General features: G+C 42.1%; 4 protein-coding genes across 4 annotated transcripts; 2 read left to right on the top strand and 2 right to left on the bottom strand.

Annotated features, from left to right (window-relative positions):
* Nucleotides 1-281: 281 nt before the first annotated feature.
* MONOS_8502 (Homotypic fusion and vacuole protein sorting (HOPS) complex component Vps33A) lies at nucleotides 282-3398 on the bottom strand (the record flags this gene model as incomplete). Its single annotated transcript, XM_067878919.1, has 5 exons — nucleotides 282-1340; nucleotides 1536-2146; nucleotides 2345-3115; nucleotides 3167-3247; nucleotides 3321-3398. The coding sequence occupies 5 exons, from the start codon at nucleotides 3396-3398 to the stop codon at nucleotides 521-523; spliced, it is 2361 nt and encodes a 786-aa protein (XP_067734779.1). The 3' UTR covers nucleotides 282-520.
* A 685-nt stretch (nucleotides 3399-4083) lies between these two features.
* On the bottom strand, nucleotides 4084-10503 carry MONOS_8503 (putative casein kinase; the record flags this gene model as incomplete). Its single annotated transcript, XM_067878920.1, has 7 exons — nucleotides 4084-9189; nucleotides 9426-9518; nucleotides 9603-9668; nucleotides 9765-9863; nucleotides 9956-10082; nucleotides 10147-10234; nucleotides 10299-10503. The coding sequence occupies 7 exons, from the start codon at nucleotides 10501-10503 to the stop codon at nucleotides 4084-4086; spliced, it is 5784 nt and encodes a 1927-aa protein (XP_067734778.1).
* Nucleotides 10504-10769: 266 nt separating this feature from the next.
* MONOS_8504 (putative axoneme central apparatus protein) lies at nucleotides 10770-13063 on the top strand (the record flags this gene model as incomplete). The annotated part of the gene is made up of 5 exons (XM_067878921.1): nucleotides 10770-11054; nucleotides 11126-11240; nucleotides 11324-11460; nucleotides 11549-11860; nucleotides 11948-13063. The coding sequence occupies 5 exons, from the start codon at nucleotides 10770-10772 to the stop codon at nucleotides 12878-12880; spliced, it is 1782 nt and encodes a 593-aa protein (XP_067734777.1). The 3' UTR covers nucleotides 12881-13063.
* On the top strand, nucleotides 13064-17217 carry MONOS_8505 (putative nuclear LIM interactor-interacting factor related). Its single transcript, XM_067878922.1, has 4 exons — nucleotides 13064-13209; nucleotides 13316-13498; nucleotides 13550-13994; nucleotides 14112-17217. The coding sequence occupies exons 1-4, from the start codon at nucleotides 13123-13125 to the stop codon at nucleotides 16472-16474; spliced, it is 3078 nt and encodes a 1025-aa protein (XP_067734776.1). The 5' UTR covers nucleotides 13064-13122; the 3' UTR covers nucleotides 16475-17217.
* Nucleotides 17218-17287: the final 70 nt, after the last annotated feature.

Genomic DNA, 17287 nt, shown 5'->3' with positions numbered 1-17287 from the left:
AAAGTTCTTATTCCCTGAAATTTTTCATCTATATATTATATAAACACACTTTTGAGCTTTTATTTATTGAATAAATCGTTGGATGTCATGTTTTTCGAAAATAAGACTTTTCGAAAAATCAAGAAATTTTGATAGAATAAAAAGAAATTTTACATCACGCAACATTCATCATTTTGCAATAAAGCAAACAATAGGGAATTTTAAAATTATTGAAAATTATAAATGATAAGGTCTTTTTCTTTTTTCAACAAACATTTGCATTTAACGAAAAAAGAGTGAAAAAAAAATTTTTTTCCCAATATAAAGCAGGGAATAACTTGTTTGATTCAAAAAAAGCAAAATAAAGAAATTGCACAGTAAGCATGAAATGAAAGAACAACAATGACATGATTTCGTTTTATGACAAGTACAAAACACTCAATCAGAAATTATGAAAATAACCTAAAAAATCGATCAATTTTGAAAAAAAATAATTCAAAAAATAAAGAAAAAATAAAAATTTTATAGAAAAGCAATAATTTCATTTCTTCCCTCTTTTCGGCTCGTCGAATTCGTCCGGCACGGGCTGATCTGTTGTGAACCTCAGCTTGTTCTCTACGTCTTCCCGCAGCGTCTCCATGAAGCGGTTGCCATTCATCACGCCTGTTGTGGCAATGAGAATCTGTCTGGGCGGATTGGATGTCTTTGCCCAGTGGCGAAGAGCAGCTACTTCTGCATAGGTGACCCCACCCACAAACACAATGAGAGTGGCAGAGGTGTTCAGAGAGGAAGAAGAAGAAGAGGAAGAAGAAGAAGAAGGAGAAGGAGAAGAAGACATAGAAGAATCGAATGGGATGAATGCTTCTCGTGTGTCTCCGATAATCTTCACACCATTCTTCGTGACTGCTCCGTTGACTGGCGCAGTGAATGCAACAGCAGGCGGAGGAGGGGCAAGGGCAGTGGCAGGCGCTGCAGCTGAAGGGGATGAGGCGTCCGAAGGCAAAGAAGAGGAAGGAAAGCCGCCAAAGGCAGAAGAAGAAGAAGAGGAAGAAGAAGCTGAAGCTGATGATGATGAAGATGATGATGTCAAGGCAGAAGCTTCTTGTGGAGGTGGCAGTGCTTCGAGAATAGCTCCAATATCAATTCCACCAGAAAGAGGAATTCTATCTTTTGTCTGTGATTGAGGTGAAGCAGGTGAAGAAGAAGAAGAAGATGATGATGATGACGATGAATCATAGCGAATGATGTATCCGTGTGTTCTGCCAGGCGTTGAAGCCAGCGCTCCTTCTGCTGGTGGGACAATCCAGCCACTGCGTGGTTGGAAGGCATACTGAAGAAGACGGACAGAGAGAGGTGCGTAGCTGAGGAGATAGATGTGATGATGATGATGAGGAGGAGGAGGATGAATGCATTTGGATGATTTACAATAGCCAGAAATGAAATACAAGAATGATTTGAAATACAATTTCAATTTTTAACAAATAAATGGATTTTAATAATAAAACCAAATAAAATAAAAATCAAAAGAAAGATTAAGAGAACAAAAAATTGCACACCAAGCAAAGACATAAGCAACCTCACTTGGATCCGGCCGTGCAGGATCTTCATCCACAAACAGCCTAATCCCCTCAGACACTTTCTTGTAGTTCCAATTCGCCGACGCCTTCGCCTCCGCGTGGCGAAGCAGGCCGCACTGCTCTGCATGTGCCAGGGTGTGCACGTGGTGATAGCCATACGTCTGCAGGAAAGCCGTCTTCATCGCCTCGTACAGCGACGACTTGATGTTCGGCACAGTCTGTGTGTACAAGCACATCAGCCTCAGCACTTTCCACGGGGACGAACCAGACGCCATCTTCTCCTCCAGATAGTCCTCCACCACACTCCCTGACCCGAAGAAGCCGCGCTTCCCGCCTTCCATCTCGGCAGAGTACTGCCCAGCCTCCGAATACGATGTCCCCGTAAGCCCACCAATGCCCACATTGTCCTGCCCCAGCAGAAGTGATTGCTCCACTTCGAGCTGCTCGTGGAACCGCCGCTCAGCAACCACTTTCTTGATGCGCTCAGACAGGTGCGTGTGCAGAGACAGGCTCTGCTGCGCCATCGTCACGTTGTTCAGCTTCTTCACGAAGGAGTGCAGCTGCACCATGTCTGCTGCGGAGCGGCCTTTCTGTGAATGTCATAAATACACACAGACATTCATATATACACGCACATATATTTAAAAATACACAAAAATAATGTTGATGATCATGAATTCAATCATAATGACATAAATATGCATAAACAAAATCACAAACAAAAAATATAACAAACAAGCAACAACAACAAAAAAAAGATATTCATATTCACAACACATTCCACACACGTCAATTGTCGTCGACAGTTCCACAGCCTTTTCGTGGAGGATCTTCCCCACGTCGTTGAAGCTCAAGTCTTCAATCTCCGAGAGGATCGGATCGTTTGGCCTGAAATACGACCGCTGCGGCTTCCCAGTTTCTGCATTCTCTGTTGTTACACAAGCCGTCTGGATGTTAAGAAACTCATCAATCAGCCCAAGATATGTCAGTTGTGTTAGGCAAGGAGAGACAAGATCGCATGTTCGATCAATCAAAATCATCGAGTCAAACAAAAGAGGACAGTTGAAGGCTTCAGTACCTCGCATCGGAGGAGTTGAACCAGCGTTAGTTAGATTTTCCATCAGTCTTTCTGCAACAAAACGACTCAACTCTCCTTTTGTCAAAATACGTCCGACCGATTGACGCTTATTGAGATCAAATAATTGTTGAAGGGCTGAAGTTAACTGATATAATGGAGTCCAATCGTTGTCAACAATGGTATGTCGGAAAAACGTATCCATTTCCATAGAAATTAGATTTTCCTCTAACGGGATCCAGTTCCAATCAGAGTTCATTACGGTCAAAGATCCATAAACTGCAGCTTGTTTGAACATGTCTTTGCAAAACGGTAGTTCTGCGGGTGCATAAAGAATGAAATGAGTTTTGCTAGGTGAAGAACGAACAACAGAAATAACATTTCTGACACATGAAACAGATGGCCTAATAATAAAAACAAAATTCTGTGAACTCGCAGGTGGAACATCGTCTGTAAGACGTGCTATTCCTTCAACTCCAAGTTCCTTTAAAAGTCAAGGCAATTTAAAGTTTAATAAATCAAATTTCAAGAATACCTTGAATAAGGCAGAGACCCCCATAAACTCCAATGGGCAAAAAGCCTTTTTATCTACTAACAAAAATTTTGTTCCATTTATCTTCAATTTACAAAATTTAAAAAATTAAAATGAAATGATAACATGATGTTAAACTGAAAGAATATCACAATACTTTCTGCAGTGCTTTTGCTAATCCTTCCTTACAAATGCGTCTTAGACTTTCTGAAAGGTCTTGTTGCTTATCTGCCATCAATTATTATATAATCGAGCAAATTATAATTTTCTGATCTTCGTTGCCATACTATATAGATTCAGTTTTTTTTTGAAAACTTTAATGAACTTTTGATATGTCAATTCCAACTGTTGTCTCAAGAGCACACTTCAGCATCAAAAATGAAAGGAATTATTTCGCTCATAGTGGATCTTTTTTTGCTTCATAACAACTGAAACAAAATTCCAATTGCCGAAGTGGATGAAAATAGTGATATGGAAAACATGAACCGAATAAAAAATTATGAGCAAAATGAACAAACAAACAAACAAACACAAAATTCACTGTTTTCACAAAGCGAATTTCATTTGTGCTGCTTCAAAATAAAGATTATCATCCATATCGAAGAAAGGCAACAATTATCAATTTATTGTAAAAAAGAATAAAATATTCAAACAAACAGGCAAAAAAAAAAACATTTAGCGAAACAAAACAACAGATTATTTCATAATACTCTAACAACAGACTTTTTATAAAAATGTCACAAATAAAGAATATTTGAAAATAAAAATAAATCCATTCATTATTTTTAACAAAGCAATAAAATAACAGAAATAAGAGGAAAAAAATAAAAATGAAAAGAAAAGAAAAAGAAACAAAGAAACAAAGAAATAAAAAAAATATATCCATATTCAACAAATTGAATACCAGAGGGTAACTTCAATCAGACAATAACACAACATCCACAGAAATCGTTCTGCGAATCGTCGTCTTCATCAATTGGCTGTGAGGGAGAAGAATGATGGTGCGCATAATTCTGCTGACGATGGCTATGATTGCGGCTATGATTGTGGCTATGGCTATGGCTATTACTATTACTATTACTATGACCGTGGTGCTGGCTGTGATGGCGTTGGCTGCGGCTGCTGGGAATGCTGCTTCCACTTCCACTTCCACTTCTACTGCTATTAACACTGCTTATACTGTTATTATTACTACTACCTCCACTTTCCCCATTATGATGCATACGATATCTGCTGCTTCTGTCGCTGCCTCCACTTCTCGATGGTGACATCTTTGATTGCTTCTCTTGTTTTTCTTGCTTCATTTGCACATTCTGTTGACCCTGCTGACTCTTCTGGCTCTGTTGAGGACTTCCTTTTCCTCTCTCTGTATCAACATATCCCAATGTTGATGATGAAGAAGAAACCTGACTATTGCATAAATACTGCTCCGGAGGTGACTTCACAGACAATCCTTGTTTTGAATGTGGTGTGCAATTAGCGCTTTCTTGATGCATCTGCATTGAAATAACATCATCATCATCATCATCACCAATATCATCATCATAAGTATCTGAATGATTACTCACAGAAGTGTCAAACGATTGATTGTCATTCACAATTGATAGATCAGCAGAAGTGGTGTTGCAGCTGGGCTGGGAGAAGTGGGAGAGGTGGGAGGAAGGAGTGGAGAGGATATCAGAAGAAGAAGAAGAAGAAGAAGAAGAAGAGGAGGAGGAGGAGGAAGAAGAGGAAGATGAAGAGGAAGATGAAGAAGAAAAGGAAGACGAGGGAGGAAGCTGAACAACTGTTGAGGCTGCAGGCGTGAGTGAATGAGTCGATGAATGTGTGTGTAATGTGGGTGAAGTGAGTGGAGAATTGGAATGTGTGGATGAAGAAGAGGGCTCTACTGAGGTGGGTATAACAGCAGCTGGGTCTGTGGAATAAGAGGAGGAGGAAGAAGAAGAAATAGAAGAAGAAGCCACAGTTTGTGAAATGTCGTGAGGCATTGCAGAATAAGCAGGTACCGCTGCCAGAACAGGGGCAGTGTTTGTGGAGGAAGGGAAAGCAGCAGCTGGAAGATGAGGAGAAGTGAATCCAGAGAGACTTGAGTGGGGCAGGGAGAAGCGATTGTATGGCTGGTTGAGATGGGAGTTTGTGTTTGGTTGGAGAGGGAATGAGTCAGATGAGATTGGGAATGAAGAAGAAGAAGAAGTTGATGATGATGATGATGAAGAGGAGGAAGAGGAAGAAGAAGAAGAGATTATGTACATTCCATCAGAAGGAATGGAAGAAGAAGAAGAAGATGATGATGATGAAATCAAAGGCTGAGTAATAAAATGCCCTTGATGTGCAGATGGATCAGCAAGTGCATTCACATAGCAATCGCCCTGGTTGTGCTGATAAGTGTTGTCAGGTGTCTCAAACGGAGTGAATGCAACAAGAGAATCAGAAAGAGGAGTGAACGAGAGCTGAGGCTGTATCATAACATCACCACCTGCACTGCAAGCTCCACTGCCAGAAGAAGAAGAAGATGAAGAAGTACCAAAGACAGTTGAAGCAACAATATCCCCATCTTCTTTAGCTTCTTCGCTGATTTGCAGGATTTCTGGCTCTTCTGCTGAGTGCATTATTTCATTACCATTGTTGTCATCTCTATTGGATTTATTGGATTTGTGGGGATTGGAAGGTGTGATGTTCGATGTGCCACACAATGGATTCTGTACAACCACAAAACGAGGTGGATTAAGAGGGGGAAAGGAGGAGTTGGCATCTGAAAGAGGAGCAATGGAAAAAGAAGAGGAGGAAGAAGAAGAAGAAGAGGCAGACAATGCAAATGGGTGTTCAGAAGTCGAATAACTCAAGCGAATCGAGTCTGAGCCATGCACTTTCTTTCCCATCTGCTGATGCTGCAGGGCAAAATGCTCGTTTTCCTCGTCATTTACTCTCTGTCTCCTGTGCTTCTTCGGCGTTCTCTGCCTTCTTGGCACATTTTCCTCTTCTTCTCCTGCCTCTTCTCCTGCTTCATTGCCCAAGTTGAGGATAATCTCGCTGTCGCACCGAATTCCGATCTCACTCCCTTCCCTCTCCACAAACACCAGCCCTGCTTTCTTCATCAGCCGCACCTGCTCATACTGCAGCTCCTCTTTCTCTCTCTCTTCTCTCTCTTCGTTCCTCTCTCTCCCTATCCCTCTTCCTCCTCTTCCTCCTTCTCCTTCTCCTCTGCTTCTTCCTCCACTTCCTCCTCCACTTCCTCCTCCACTCCCTCTGCTTCCTCTTCCTTCTCTTCCTCCTCCACCACCACCACCACCTCCTCCTCCTCTTAATTCGCGCCACGGCGACAGCCGCTCGCTTTCCGGGAACACCTCATCGTCCTCCTTCATCTGCTGCATCATCATCATCTTCCTCCTGATCTCCCTCCTCTCCTTCTCCCTCTGGTTCAGCATCCTGTCCCTCTCACTCATCATCCCGTCCACCCCATCCATCATCGTCGTGAAACCTCCGTCTGCACACACTGCCAGCATGTCTTCTTCCCTTCTCCTCTTCTTCCTCCTGTCCCTTTCTGACGCTTCTGCCTCTGCCTCGACTTCGGCTTCCACCTCTGCATCGTCTGTTTTTTCACTCCCGTTGTCCACATCATACAGACTGAACCCTCCCCTCTCATCATCTGCCAGTCCATCTTCATCTTCCTCCTCGTCCTCCTCGTCTTCCTCATCGTATCCGTCACATGAGCCGGTTTCTTCCTCTGCTCTCAGCTTCATCAGCCCGGGGGATTCAATGCTTCCACCTAAGCTGCCTTTCTCCTGTTTCTCCTGCTTCTGCTGCCTCATCCGCTCGTGAAAGCGCTGTGACCTTCGTCTTTCGCGCTCTTTCGCCCTGGACGAGCAAGGGGAGACGGTGAGTGGAGGAGAAGTGGGAGTGGAAGATGGAGCAGGGGTGGGAGTAAGAGGATGAGCAGAGGTGCAAGGTGGGGTTGGGAGAGGAGAAGCATGAGGAGCAAGATGATGTGTATACACTTTGTGGTAGCCGGCGTCTGTGTGTTGTGGAGACATGACCTGGGCGGGAGAGTGAGAAGGGGTGACGTAAGGTGATTGAGAGTGAAATGGATGGGAGGATAGCGATGATGATGATGATGAGGAGGAGGAGGAGGAGAAAGAGGAAGAGGAGGAGGAGGAAGAAGATGATGATGATGTGGAGAAGGAAGAAGGAGTAATGTTGTTTGAAGTGGAGTTGATAATGAAACTAGTGTTAGCATTAAGATCAAGATTAGCATTAAGATTAAAATTAGCATCACCTTTGATGATTGCAGCATTGCTGCCTGCATTTGGATCATAAACAGGATAAGAAGTGGAAGCGAAGGCGTAGCTGAGAGGAAGCGAAGTGGGAAGAGAAGCTAAGGGAAGAGGAGGAGGAGAAGTTGTGGGTACAATCAGCAGATCATCAGTGGGGGGATAAGGAGGAGGGAAAGGAGGAGGTTGAAGTGAAGAGGAAGAAGAAGAGGAAGAGGAAGAAGAAGAAGAAGAGGAAGATGATGATTGTGGTAAAGGAGCAGGAGAAAGACGGGAAGGGGATTTTGGTGGTGTGAATGAAGGAGAGACAGGAGGAGTGGGAAGAGGCGAGGTGAGTGGGGGTGGAACAGGAGAAGGGAGTGGAGTGACTATTCTGGTGGGGCTTTGTGGAGGAAGCTTTGACTGTGAAGGGCGTGATGATGTTGATGAAGTGTCACTTGATGAAATGGAAGAAGAAGAAGAAGAGGAGGAGGAGGAGGAAGAAGAAGAATAAGGATCCAGCTGAATTGGATGAATCTGTGCTAATCCAAACTGCTGTGGCTCAGCATCAACGATGTATTGAGGAACAATCGGGGAGCTTGGGAGAGGGATGGCTGGGATGGGCTGGGAGACTGGGGCTTGTTGGGAGTTATCAGAAGAAGAAGAAAGATGAGGAAGAAGATGAGGAATAGAAAGAGGAACAGAGCTGGGAGCATAAGGAGAAAGAGGTAGTTGACTGCTGAGATTGACATTGGTATTATTATTATTATTGATAATTCCGTTGCTGTTGGTTTGATAGGACTGCATCAGAAGCAGCTGGGCTTCGTTTTCTCTCTGCTGCATCTCTATCAGTTGTTGTTGTTGTTGTAGACGTCTTAGCTCTTCTATTTCTTGTTGTTCTTCTCTTCGTTCTTGTTCTTGTTGATCTTGTTGTTGTTGTTCTTCTTCTTCTTGTTGTTGAGTAGAATATTCACCTGATCTTTGTCCCTGTACCTGTGTCTGTGCCTTCATCTTCATCTGCATCTGCATCTGCATCTGGAGTTGCAATTGGAGCTGCATCTGATATTGTGCTTGTTGTAATTGATCTGTTGGTATCTGCTGAGATTGAAGAGACTGTTGTTGCTGAAAGGACTGAGGCAATAATGTTGCAGAGGAAGAGGAAGAAGAAGAAGAAGGAAGAGCAACATTTGCATTGATGTCCGCAACTGCGTTTGAGGAAGTTGCAGCAGCAGCAGCTGATGGAGATGCTGCTATTGCAGATTCTTCTGCTTCTGCAGCTGCTGATGTAGATGATGAAGCAGAAGCAGCCGATGCTGACACCGAAGCTGAAGCTGAAGCTGAAGCCGAAGCTGCAGCCTTCTGCTTCTCCATCTGGTGCTGCTGTGCCTGCTGTATCTGCGACTCCCTCAGCTTGATCATCTGCTGCTGCTGCACATGCATCTGCATCTGCATCTGCTCTGCCTGCTGCTCACACATCGCCTTCAGCTGGTAGTAGCGGCTGTTCCACTCTCTGCTCCCACCGCCCAGAAACGCCAGCGCGGGTGCTTCTGCTAATTTCAGGCGTGCTTCTTTCGTTTTGTCTTCCCAGTCGAAGGGGAAATCGCGGCTGAGACGCATCTGAGTGAGCAAGGACTGAAGCAGGAGGCGAAGAAGGGAGTAGCAAGGGGTGTCGCAGAAGGAGAGGGTGAGGAGATGGTCCATGAAGAGAGCAAACTGAGGAGGGAGGTCAGAAACAAGGCGGTGGTTCATGTAGGACGCTTTGACGGTGGCGATCTTGGCCTGGTGGGTGGGATGAGTGAGTGGGCGAGTGGAGGAGAAATAAATGGAGATGGGGATATTTGTATATGTATGTATATGTATGTATATGTGTGTTTGTGGGTTTGAGTGTGGAATATGATGTGCCAAAGAGAGAGAGAGAGAGAAAGAGAAAGAGAAAGAGATAGAAATAGAAACAGATTGAAAATGTGAATGAATGAATGAATGAATGAGTTGCATTTTCAAAGCAAATAGCAAACCTTGTCTTTGTGCGAGCTCCAAGGTAGTCTTTTCTTCACGAATTCTATCAGCATATACAGCAATGACCACAAATCATCCACTCGACCAAGTTCCTATTAAAATATAACCAAGATGATATTATTTAAATTTTTTATTCACAATTTTTGAATAATTCGAAATGGTGTATTTTGACATACCATGTTTTGATGAGCAGACAAAGACGCATATCTGGGTGTTCCTCGAAACCCTGGCTGTCTGGTTGGCTGAAAAAAAAAACCAATTTAAAAATCGAAAAAATTCGCACAAGCATTTTTTGGTAAATAATTAAAGCAATGTAAAAATAAAAAGTTTAGAAATACAGGTCGATCAACTTCAGCAGGATTGAATCGTTTTGCTAATCCATAATCAATGAGATAAATAGTGTGAGATTTATCTTTTGACCCAATGAGAAAATTTGCCTTTTGTTATGAGTTTAATGAATGAAACAATACGATATTACATATTAAAAGAAATACAAATTGTATTTCATGGATTTTAAAATAACTCAAACTGGCTTTACATCACGATGGATAAGACATCTATTGTGAAACAGTTCAAGCGCATCCAAACATTCAAGACCAATTAGTGCCGTTGTAGCAATTGAAAAGCGCCTGCGTTTTCTTGTTCGAACGATTTGCCTTTATTGGAAAAATGTTTGCGAGAAGTGAAAAAATCGAATAAATATTCAATTAAGCTTCAAACATAAGACTTGGGCCTAAAAGATCCATCGTGTAAAAATAATCTGTTCCTAAAGTACCTGAATGATATAATTTTGGAAAATGTTGGATCCCTTTTGTTTATTAAAATATGATAATTTTGCAAATAATAATTCTTAAAAAAACAATATTCAAAACCTTGTAGTTCTTTTAAAACGGCCACCTCAATTTTCAATGTTTGACCACCAATAGGTGTTTTTGATCTCTTGATTGCCAAGTCATATCCTTTCCATTTAGCTTGGAAAATAACTCCAAATCCTCCTTGGCCAAGTTTCTTAACGAGAATCAAACGGTCGTTGGGCGCCTCGGACAACTGGATAATATCTGGATGGCGCCGTTCCATATTGATGAGAAACAAATATCGCTAACTTGAGGGTACCGGGAAAATGCAGCTCTTTTTTCGTTGTTGTGTTTAACTCAGCGATAAGGGTGAGATCATTGGAGTTATTTATTCTCATACAAAAACAGATGCACACATGTTGCATATTACACAAATACAATTGTCGATTGTTTTTTCAATTCACATTTTTAAACCTTTATTATATTTTTTGACCGTTCATTCAATCAAAAAATCTGTTTTCTGTTGTATAAATACGAAAGAACAGAACCATGTCTCTTACAATCGAGCAAGCATTTTCTGAATTTCAGCAAGCACGTCTTGAATTTGTTCAAGAAGCTTCAAAATTTGTGCGTGACCCCGTGAATTTGGAAGCTTTCAAAGCTGCTCAATCTGTTCAACTCCTGAAGCCTTTAATTTCAGACCCTGTTCCGACAATACGTGTATCCGCATCTTCTATTTTAACACAACTTACGGACATGTCAGAAGATGTTGCTAATGCTGTTGTTGAAATCAATATGATTCCACTTTTTGTTTCACGCTTAAGCGAAGGAACAGTTTGCATTAACTTCACTGAAGAATACTAATTATATTTGTCATTACATACTCTTATTTTTTGAATGTAAAGGTTGCTAACAGAAAATCAGCAGTGAATGCCTTAAATTCCATTGTTAGACATAGTCCAGAGCTTGCAAATTCCGTGTTTGATTGTGATGCTTTGCCAGCCCTTGTTGCTCTATTGCGTACGCTTTTTAGAGCTTTTATTTTTTAATTGGACTTTTGACTGTTAATTATTAACGATCTCAAATTTCATTGTTTTATATAGAGGACGAAGACGCTTCACTGAGAGAAGCATCTTTAAATATGCTTGAAAGTTTTGCATCACACAATGCAGAACTAGCCACTCACGTCACAGATGAAGCAGCACTTCCACACATTGTCACTTGCCTTTCAGCCCCAGAGGTATTTATCTTGTGCTATTTTTTAATTTATTTGGGCTTAAATATTTTGCTTTTGATTTTTCTATTCTGTTGCCTTTAAATGAATTCAGCTTAATGTTAAACGAGCTGCAACGGCTGCTGTGACGCAAATTGCAAAGCACACAGCAGATTTGGCACAGCTGGTGTCTGATGCAAATGGAATTGTTCCACTTGTTCGTTCGCTCTCACACAGCGACACGACATTGAAGGAGCATGCAACTGAGTGCTTAGCAAACATATCGCGGCATTCAATTGATCTCGCAGAGCAGGTGGACGAGGCGCAAATTCTTCCAGCTATCGTTTTCTGCTTACGCGATCTCAATCCTGTTGTTAGGAAGAATGCAGCAACTTGCATTCGAGAGATATCAAAGCATTCACTCGAGGTTTGACAGGAAATTTGAATAGCTTTATTGGTCATTTATTGTTTGATGAAATAATCGGATTCATTTATTTAAATAAAAAAATTATAGCTTTCAAAAAAGATAGTTGATTGTGGAGGACTTCCAGGCATTGTGACATTTGTAAATGACACAGTTGGCTTAGACTGCATTTCTGGCATAATGACACTGGGCTACATTGCTGCCTACTCTGAAACGCTTGCCTGGCTTGTGCTGTCGAGCAAAGCCGTTCTGCCGCTGCTGCATGCGCTTGTGGCAGAGCCTGAGGAATCTGTGAAGTCGGCAGCAGCGTGGACGCTGGGGCAGATTGGGAGGCATTCGACAGAGCACGCGCGACAGGTGGCATCGGAAGACCTGTGCTTGGTGAAGCTGGTGGCGGTGATGATGCACGAGCAGGCGTCGGACGATCTGTTTGACAAGTGCCAGACAGCTTTGAAGGGGATCATCTCGAAGTGCATCTTCTTTCCTGCCCTGGAGCCGCTTTTGATGGCAGATGACACGCCGATGGAGGTGGTGCGGTATGTGGTGGAGCAGTATGCGAAGAAGCTGCCAAACGAGAAGCAGACTGTGGATAGAATACGCGCGCAGCTGGAAAGAGAGAAAGACAGGCAAAGGGAAATGGAAGCACAAGAAAGAGAAGGATCTGCCACAAAAAAGGGGAAAAAGCAAGCACAGTCAGCTTCTCAAAGCAGAGCGGGCGAGCGATCAGCCAGCGCCTCTCCATCATCAATGAAGTCTTCTTCTGCCTCGCATGATCTGTCTTCCATTTCACTCGCACAGTATCAGACAGAAACAAGACGCTTTTTGCAATGTGGAGGACTTCAAAGAGTGCAATATCTAAAGACACTTGTCGAGCCTTCTTCGAAGCTTGCTCTTGCAGTGGACAAAATACTTACGTGCTTCCCTGAAGAAATCGTGAGGCAGACACATCCTGATTACGAAAAGGAGATTTTGAAAAAAGTTGAGCAATTCAAAGGAGACGTTGAAGAAGAAAATTCAAGATGATCATCATATCTTTTTCTTCACTTCATATTTTTTTTCTCTCTTATCGTACTTATAGTCACTTCATTGGAGCTGCTGATTGTGCTTATTTTGTTATTGTTGTTGTTTTGCACGTTTTGTTAAATGATTTTTTGACAAATATTGGTGAAATTGATATTTTATTTTAATTTATTACATAATGGATACGATCGCTTTGTTTTTTCTTTTTCTTAAACACTGAAAAACGACGTGCTTCAAAAGTTGACATGGGATTATGCACTTCACAAAATGATATATCCCAGCAAGTTTCCGAGCCGCTTCCTCCAAATCCTGACCCAGAAATTTCACCAATGGTTTTATCTATTTATTTTGGTTATTTTCAAATGTTGAGATAAATTTTATCATTATCATACATTTTTCATATATTGTTTATTACGTATTTGCCTTTTTTCGTTGAAGCCAAAGAAACCAGCTTCAAATTTGCAGGAACAATCACAAATCGAAAAAACGCCTCCTGCTTCTGTACATGAAATTGAGAATCCGCAATATCATTTTATCATTCCTCCTCCTTTACCAGAAGATGCTGCAAAGAAATGTCTCGTGTTGGATCTGGATGAAACATTAGTTCACAGTTCGTTTAAGGTATTCTGAGATATATTTTCTATCAAAACATTAATTTTTATTTTCATAAAGCCAATCCCGCGTGCTGATTATGTTATACCCGTTGAAGTTCAAGGATCGACACTGTTGATTTATGTTGCTAAACGACCTGGTGTTGATCTTTTTCTTCAACGAATGGGGATGTTGTATGAGATTGTTTGCTTTACAGCTTCTGTTTCTGATTACGCATCTCCGCTCATTGATCTTCTTGATCGATCTCATGTTGTAAAACACCGGTTGTTTCGAGACGATTGCGTTTTTTACAATGACACATATGTTAAAGATTTATCACGCTTGGGCAGGCCCATTCACAGTGTTTGCCTCATTGACAACAATTTAACATGTGGGTTGTTCCAGCCCCAAAATACAATCGGAATTGGTGCATGGTTCAATGATGAGAGAGATCGAGATTTGACTTCGTTGATTCCTCTTCTTGAACGAATGGCAGAGGCAGAAGGAGTTGAAGAGTTTTTGGCGGGTATCTATTTTTTATCTGTTTTCATATTCCAAAAAGCTAATTGTTTTTTCTTCAATTTCTTTCATCAACTCATTAAAAAAATAACTAACAATTTTTTCTGCACTTCATTCACTCAAGATCAAACAACCTGGGTCGACCCAACCTGGCGGCCAATTGAGCTTCCCGAGTACTTCCCTCCGTCCGACAACCCCGACGACCCACAGCCAATTCCATACATCCCGTCAGATTATCCGATGCACCACCCTTTTCTCACAGAGCTTCTCTCCTTCCAGACGCAGCAGATGCTTGTGATGAACGGAGTCTGCTCGCAGGAGCAGGTGCTACTGTATTACACCACACCCAGAGAACACTACCAGCAGCTGATGCAGCAGATCGAGGAGGAGCGCCTGATGGACGAGCAGATGCAGATGGAGATGGAGAAGAACGGGGAGTGGGGGACAGAAGAAGAAGAAGAAGAAGAAGAAGAAGAGAATGGAGGGCAGGAGTGCGGCGATGCAGGGCAGCAGTATTGCGAGGAAGGAGAGGAAGAGGAAGGAGGTGGGGGAGATGGAAATGGAGACGGAAACGAAGAAAGGTTTGAAGGATATGCAAAAGCAGAAGCCATGCGAAATTCTGTTCAAACGCCATATTCACAGAACAACTCTTCAGGTCTTGTTGGGTTTGATCCGTCTTCGATAATGACACAAGTTAGCGAGCTGCCATCTCCCCATGCATCGCAGATATCTGTTGTGCGCTCTTTGAATCTGAATGACGAGGATCTGACGCAGCGGAGCCGGCTGGGTGGAGAGGACGAAGGTAACGAAGATGACGAAGACGACGAAGACGACAATGGAAACGATGGCAATTGCCTCGAGTCAGACGAAGAGAACGGGAAGATGCTGGAGACTGACAGGCGCACCAGGCAGAATACAGAGCGCACGTACGAATATGGCGACGAAGAGAATGAGTCAGAAGAAGAGGAGTATGAAGGGATACGGTCATCTTTGTCTGTCTCTTCTTCGTCGCTTCCTTCGACCCCTTCGCTTTCAACGACTCCATCAAACATTACATCTGAATCGACACACGCTCCACAAGGCAGAATGCGGAAGAAGATGAAGAAAAGAGGCAATTACAACAAGGAGAACGAGAATGATATCGATAGTGATAACAATAACTTAACTTCACGAACTAACAAAGAAGGCAACTTCACAACATCTTCCTCTTCCTCTGCTTCTGCTTCTGCTGCTCCTTCTCCACGTGCCCAGACAGCTGCACGGATGCACCAGCCAACCAGAGGCAAAGTTCATCCATCGTCAGCCAAGAGAAAACTATCTTCAAATGCATCATGTGCAGTGCTTCCGAAGAGCAAAACAAGCAAAACTGAGAAAGCTGATAAATCCGATAAAACTGCACCAAAAGCAGCGCTGCGGCGCACTGAGAGCATGCGCTATCCGAAGCGCCCGCCTGTTACACCCACTTCTCCTTCGTCTTCTTCCTCTTCCTCTACTTCCTCATCATCATCATCATCTTCTTCTTCTTCTTCTTCATATCCTCTTTGCAATTCCAGAGATAAGCCCCGGCGGCGCAGTTCTGTCTCTGCCACTGTTCCTCCTCTTGCTCTGGCGAACTTGTGCAGCGAGTCTTCACAGACAGCAGCATCAGCAGCAGCATCAGCATCAGTTGCGCTGAATCCAACTGGCTCTTCTTCACTCAATGCAGATGCTGCGCAGACAAACAGCACATCACAGACACGACGTGCGATGCCACGCCTGAATCCGCTGACGATATCGATTGATGATGATGAGGAGGATGATGAAGAAGATGATGATGATAACGATGGAAGCAATAACAGCAGCGGAGGAAGAGGAGGAGGAAGAAGAAGAGGAGGAAGAAGAGGAGGTGGTGGTTGTGGATCATCATTTGACGATTCATCATATCCTCATCCACCACTGCCTCCTTCTGCATCGAGCTTTCCTTCGTCTTGCGTGTTTTATTCAGCAAATGAAGCGAAAGACTACATGAGAAATTCACTTTGCAACAGCCACAATGGATCATCATCATCATCATCATCATCATCACGTTCATACGCTCCTATTGCTATTGCAGTGACTTCTGCTGCTTCCACTACCACTTTGAATGTTCCTTCTCCGCCTCCTTCTCCTTCCTCATCCTGCTCACTTCAGATAACAGCACCAACCTCTTTATCATCTTCTTCATCCTCTTCTTCGTATTCTTCTTCATATCCTTCTTCTTCTTCTTCTTCCTCTTCCTCCTCACGCACCCCAAGCACATCCAATCCACCTGTCACCTCAGCACCTTCAATCACATCAGCACTCTCAATCACATCAGCCACATCGCAGTCATCCACCTCACGCTCATCTGTTGTCTCGTTTTCCACTCCTCCTGCGAGCCCTCAATCAAACTCTGCATCACACACAGCAGCACATCCACAACATCCGTTGTCTGCTGGGAAGCGAAAGAGAACTTCGTTTACAAAATGACAGTGAATTCTTTTCTTTTCTTTTTCATTTATTGATAAATTAATAAGTTTTTGCATTTGTTGTTGTTGTTGCTATTGATACTTTCGTAGTATTTATAATTGGATCAGAGGGGAGGGGAAAGGGGAATGTGAAGAGAAAGAGGAAAAAACTTATGTTTTGTCTTAATTTTTGGCATTTTCAGTTTTTAGTTTAATAATTGAACATTGTTGAAAATTAGCATCGGTGATGAAAAAAATTATGTATAATTTTTATGTTCCAATAGTTATCTTTGCCATTTATTTTTTTATGTTTGAAATTTTCGTGAATGTTATTGGTGGTAATCATCATTAATTGGAATTGCTATAATATTTATTCTCTTCAATAATTCCTTATTTGTTTCTGAATAATAAGAACAATAAACTGATGTTTGATTTTTTTGTTTTAAAAGTTTCCTGTTGATGAAAATGATTGTGAATTAGAAATCTAAATGACTCAAGCATTGTGAAACTTTCATTCAATGCAAACTGTGTGACTTTAATATTGTCAAATCTTTCAACTTTTTATTTTATATTGAAAAACAGAAAATTGATTCTCCAATTCAACTCACAAAGTTGTTTTTGCACATTAAAGAATTATTTTCCAAAAGTGCATTTTTGGAAAACAGATTCAAAACTCATTGAAGAATTTGTTCATTTTAAATCCATTCGATATCTGCTTTTAATGTTAAATGAGAAACATCCAACACCATAGGTTCATTGTTTCTTGAGTTTCAAGACTTTTTATCATTTTCATTCGTGCAGATGAATTTAACGCTTCCAAAGTTTTAAAAATTTT

Source organism: Monocercomonoides exilis, assembly GCF_001643675.1.
Source record: "Monocercomonoides exilis strain PA203 chromosome Unknown scaffold4-2303458, whole genome shotgun sequence".
NCBI classification, from domain to species: Eukaryota; Preaxostyla; order Oxymonadida; family Polymastigidae; genus Monocercomonoides; species Monocercomonoides exilis.
The sequence above is the reverse complement of the archived record's forward strand: the minus strand, read 5'-3'. Positions and strand labels throughout refer to the sequence as shown.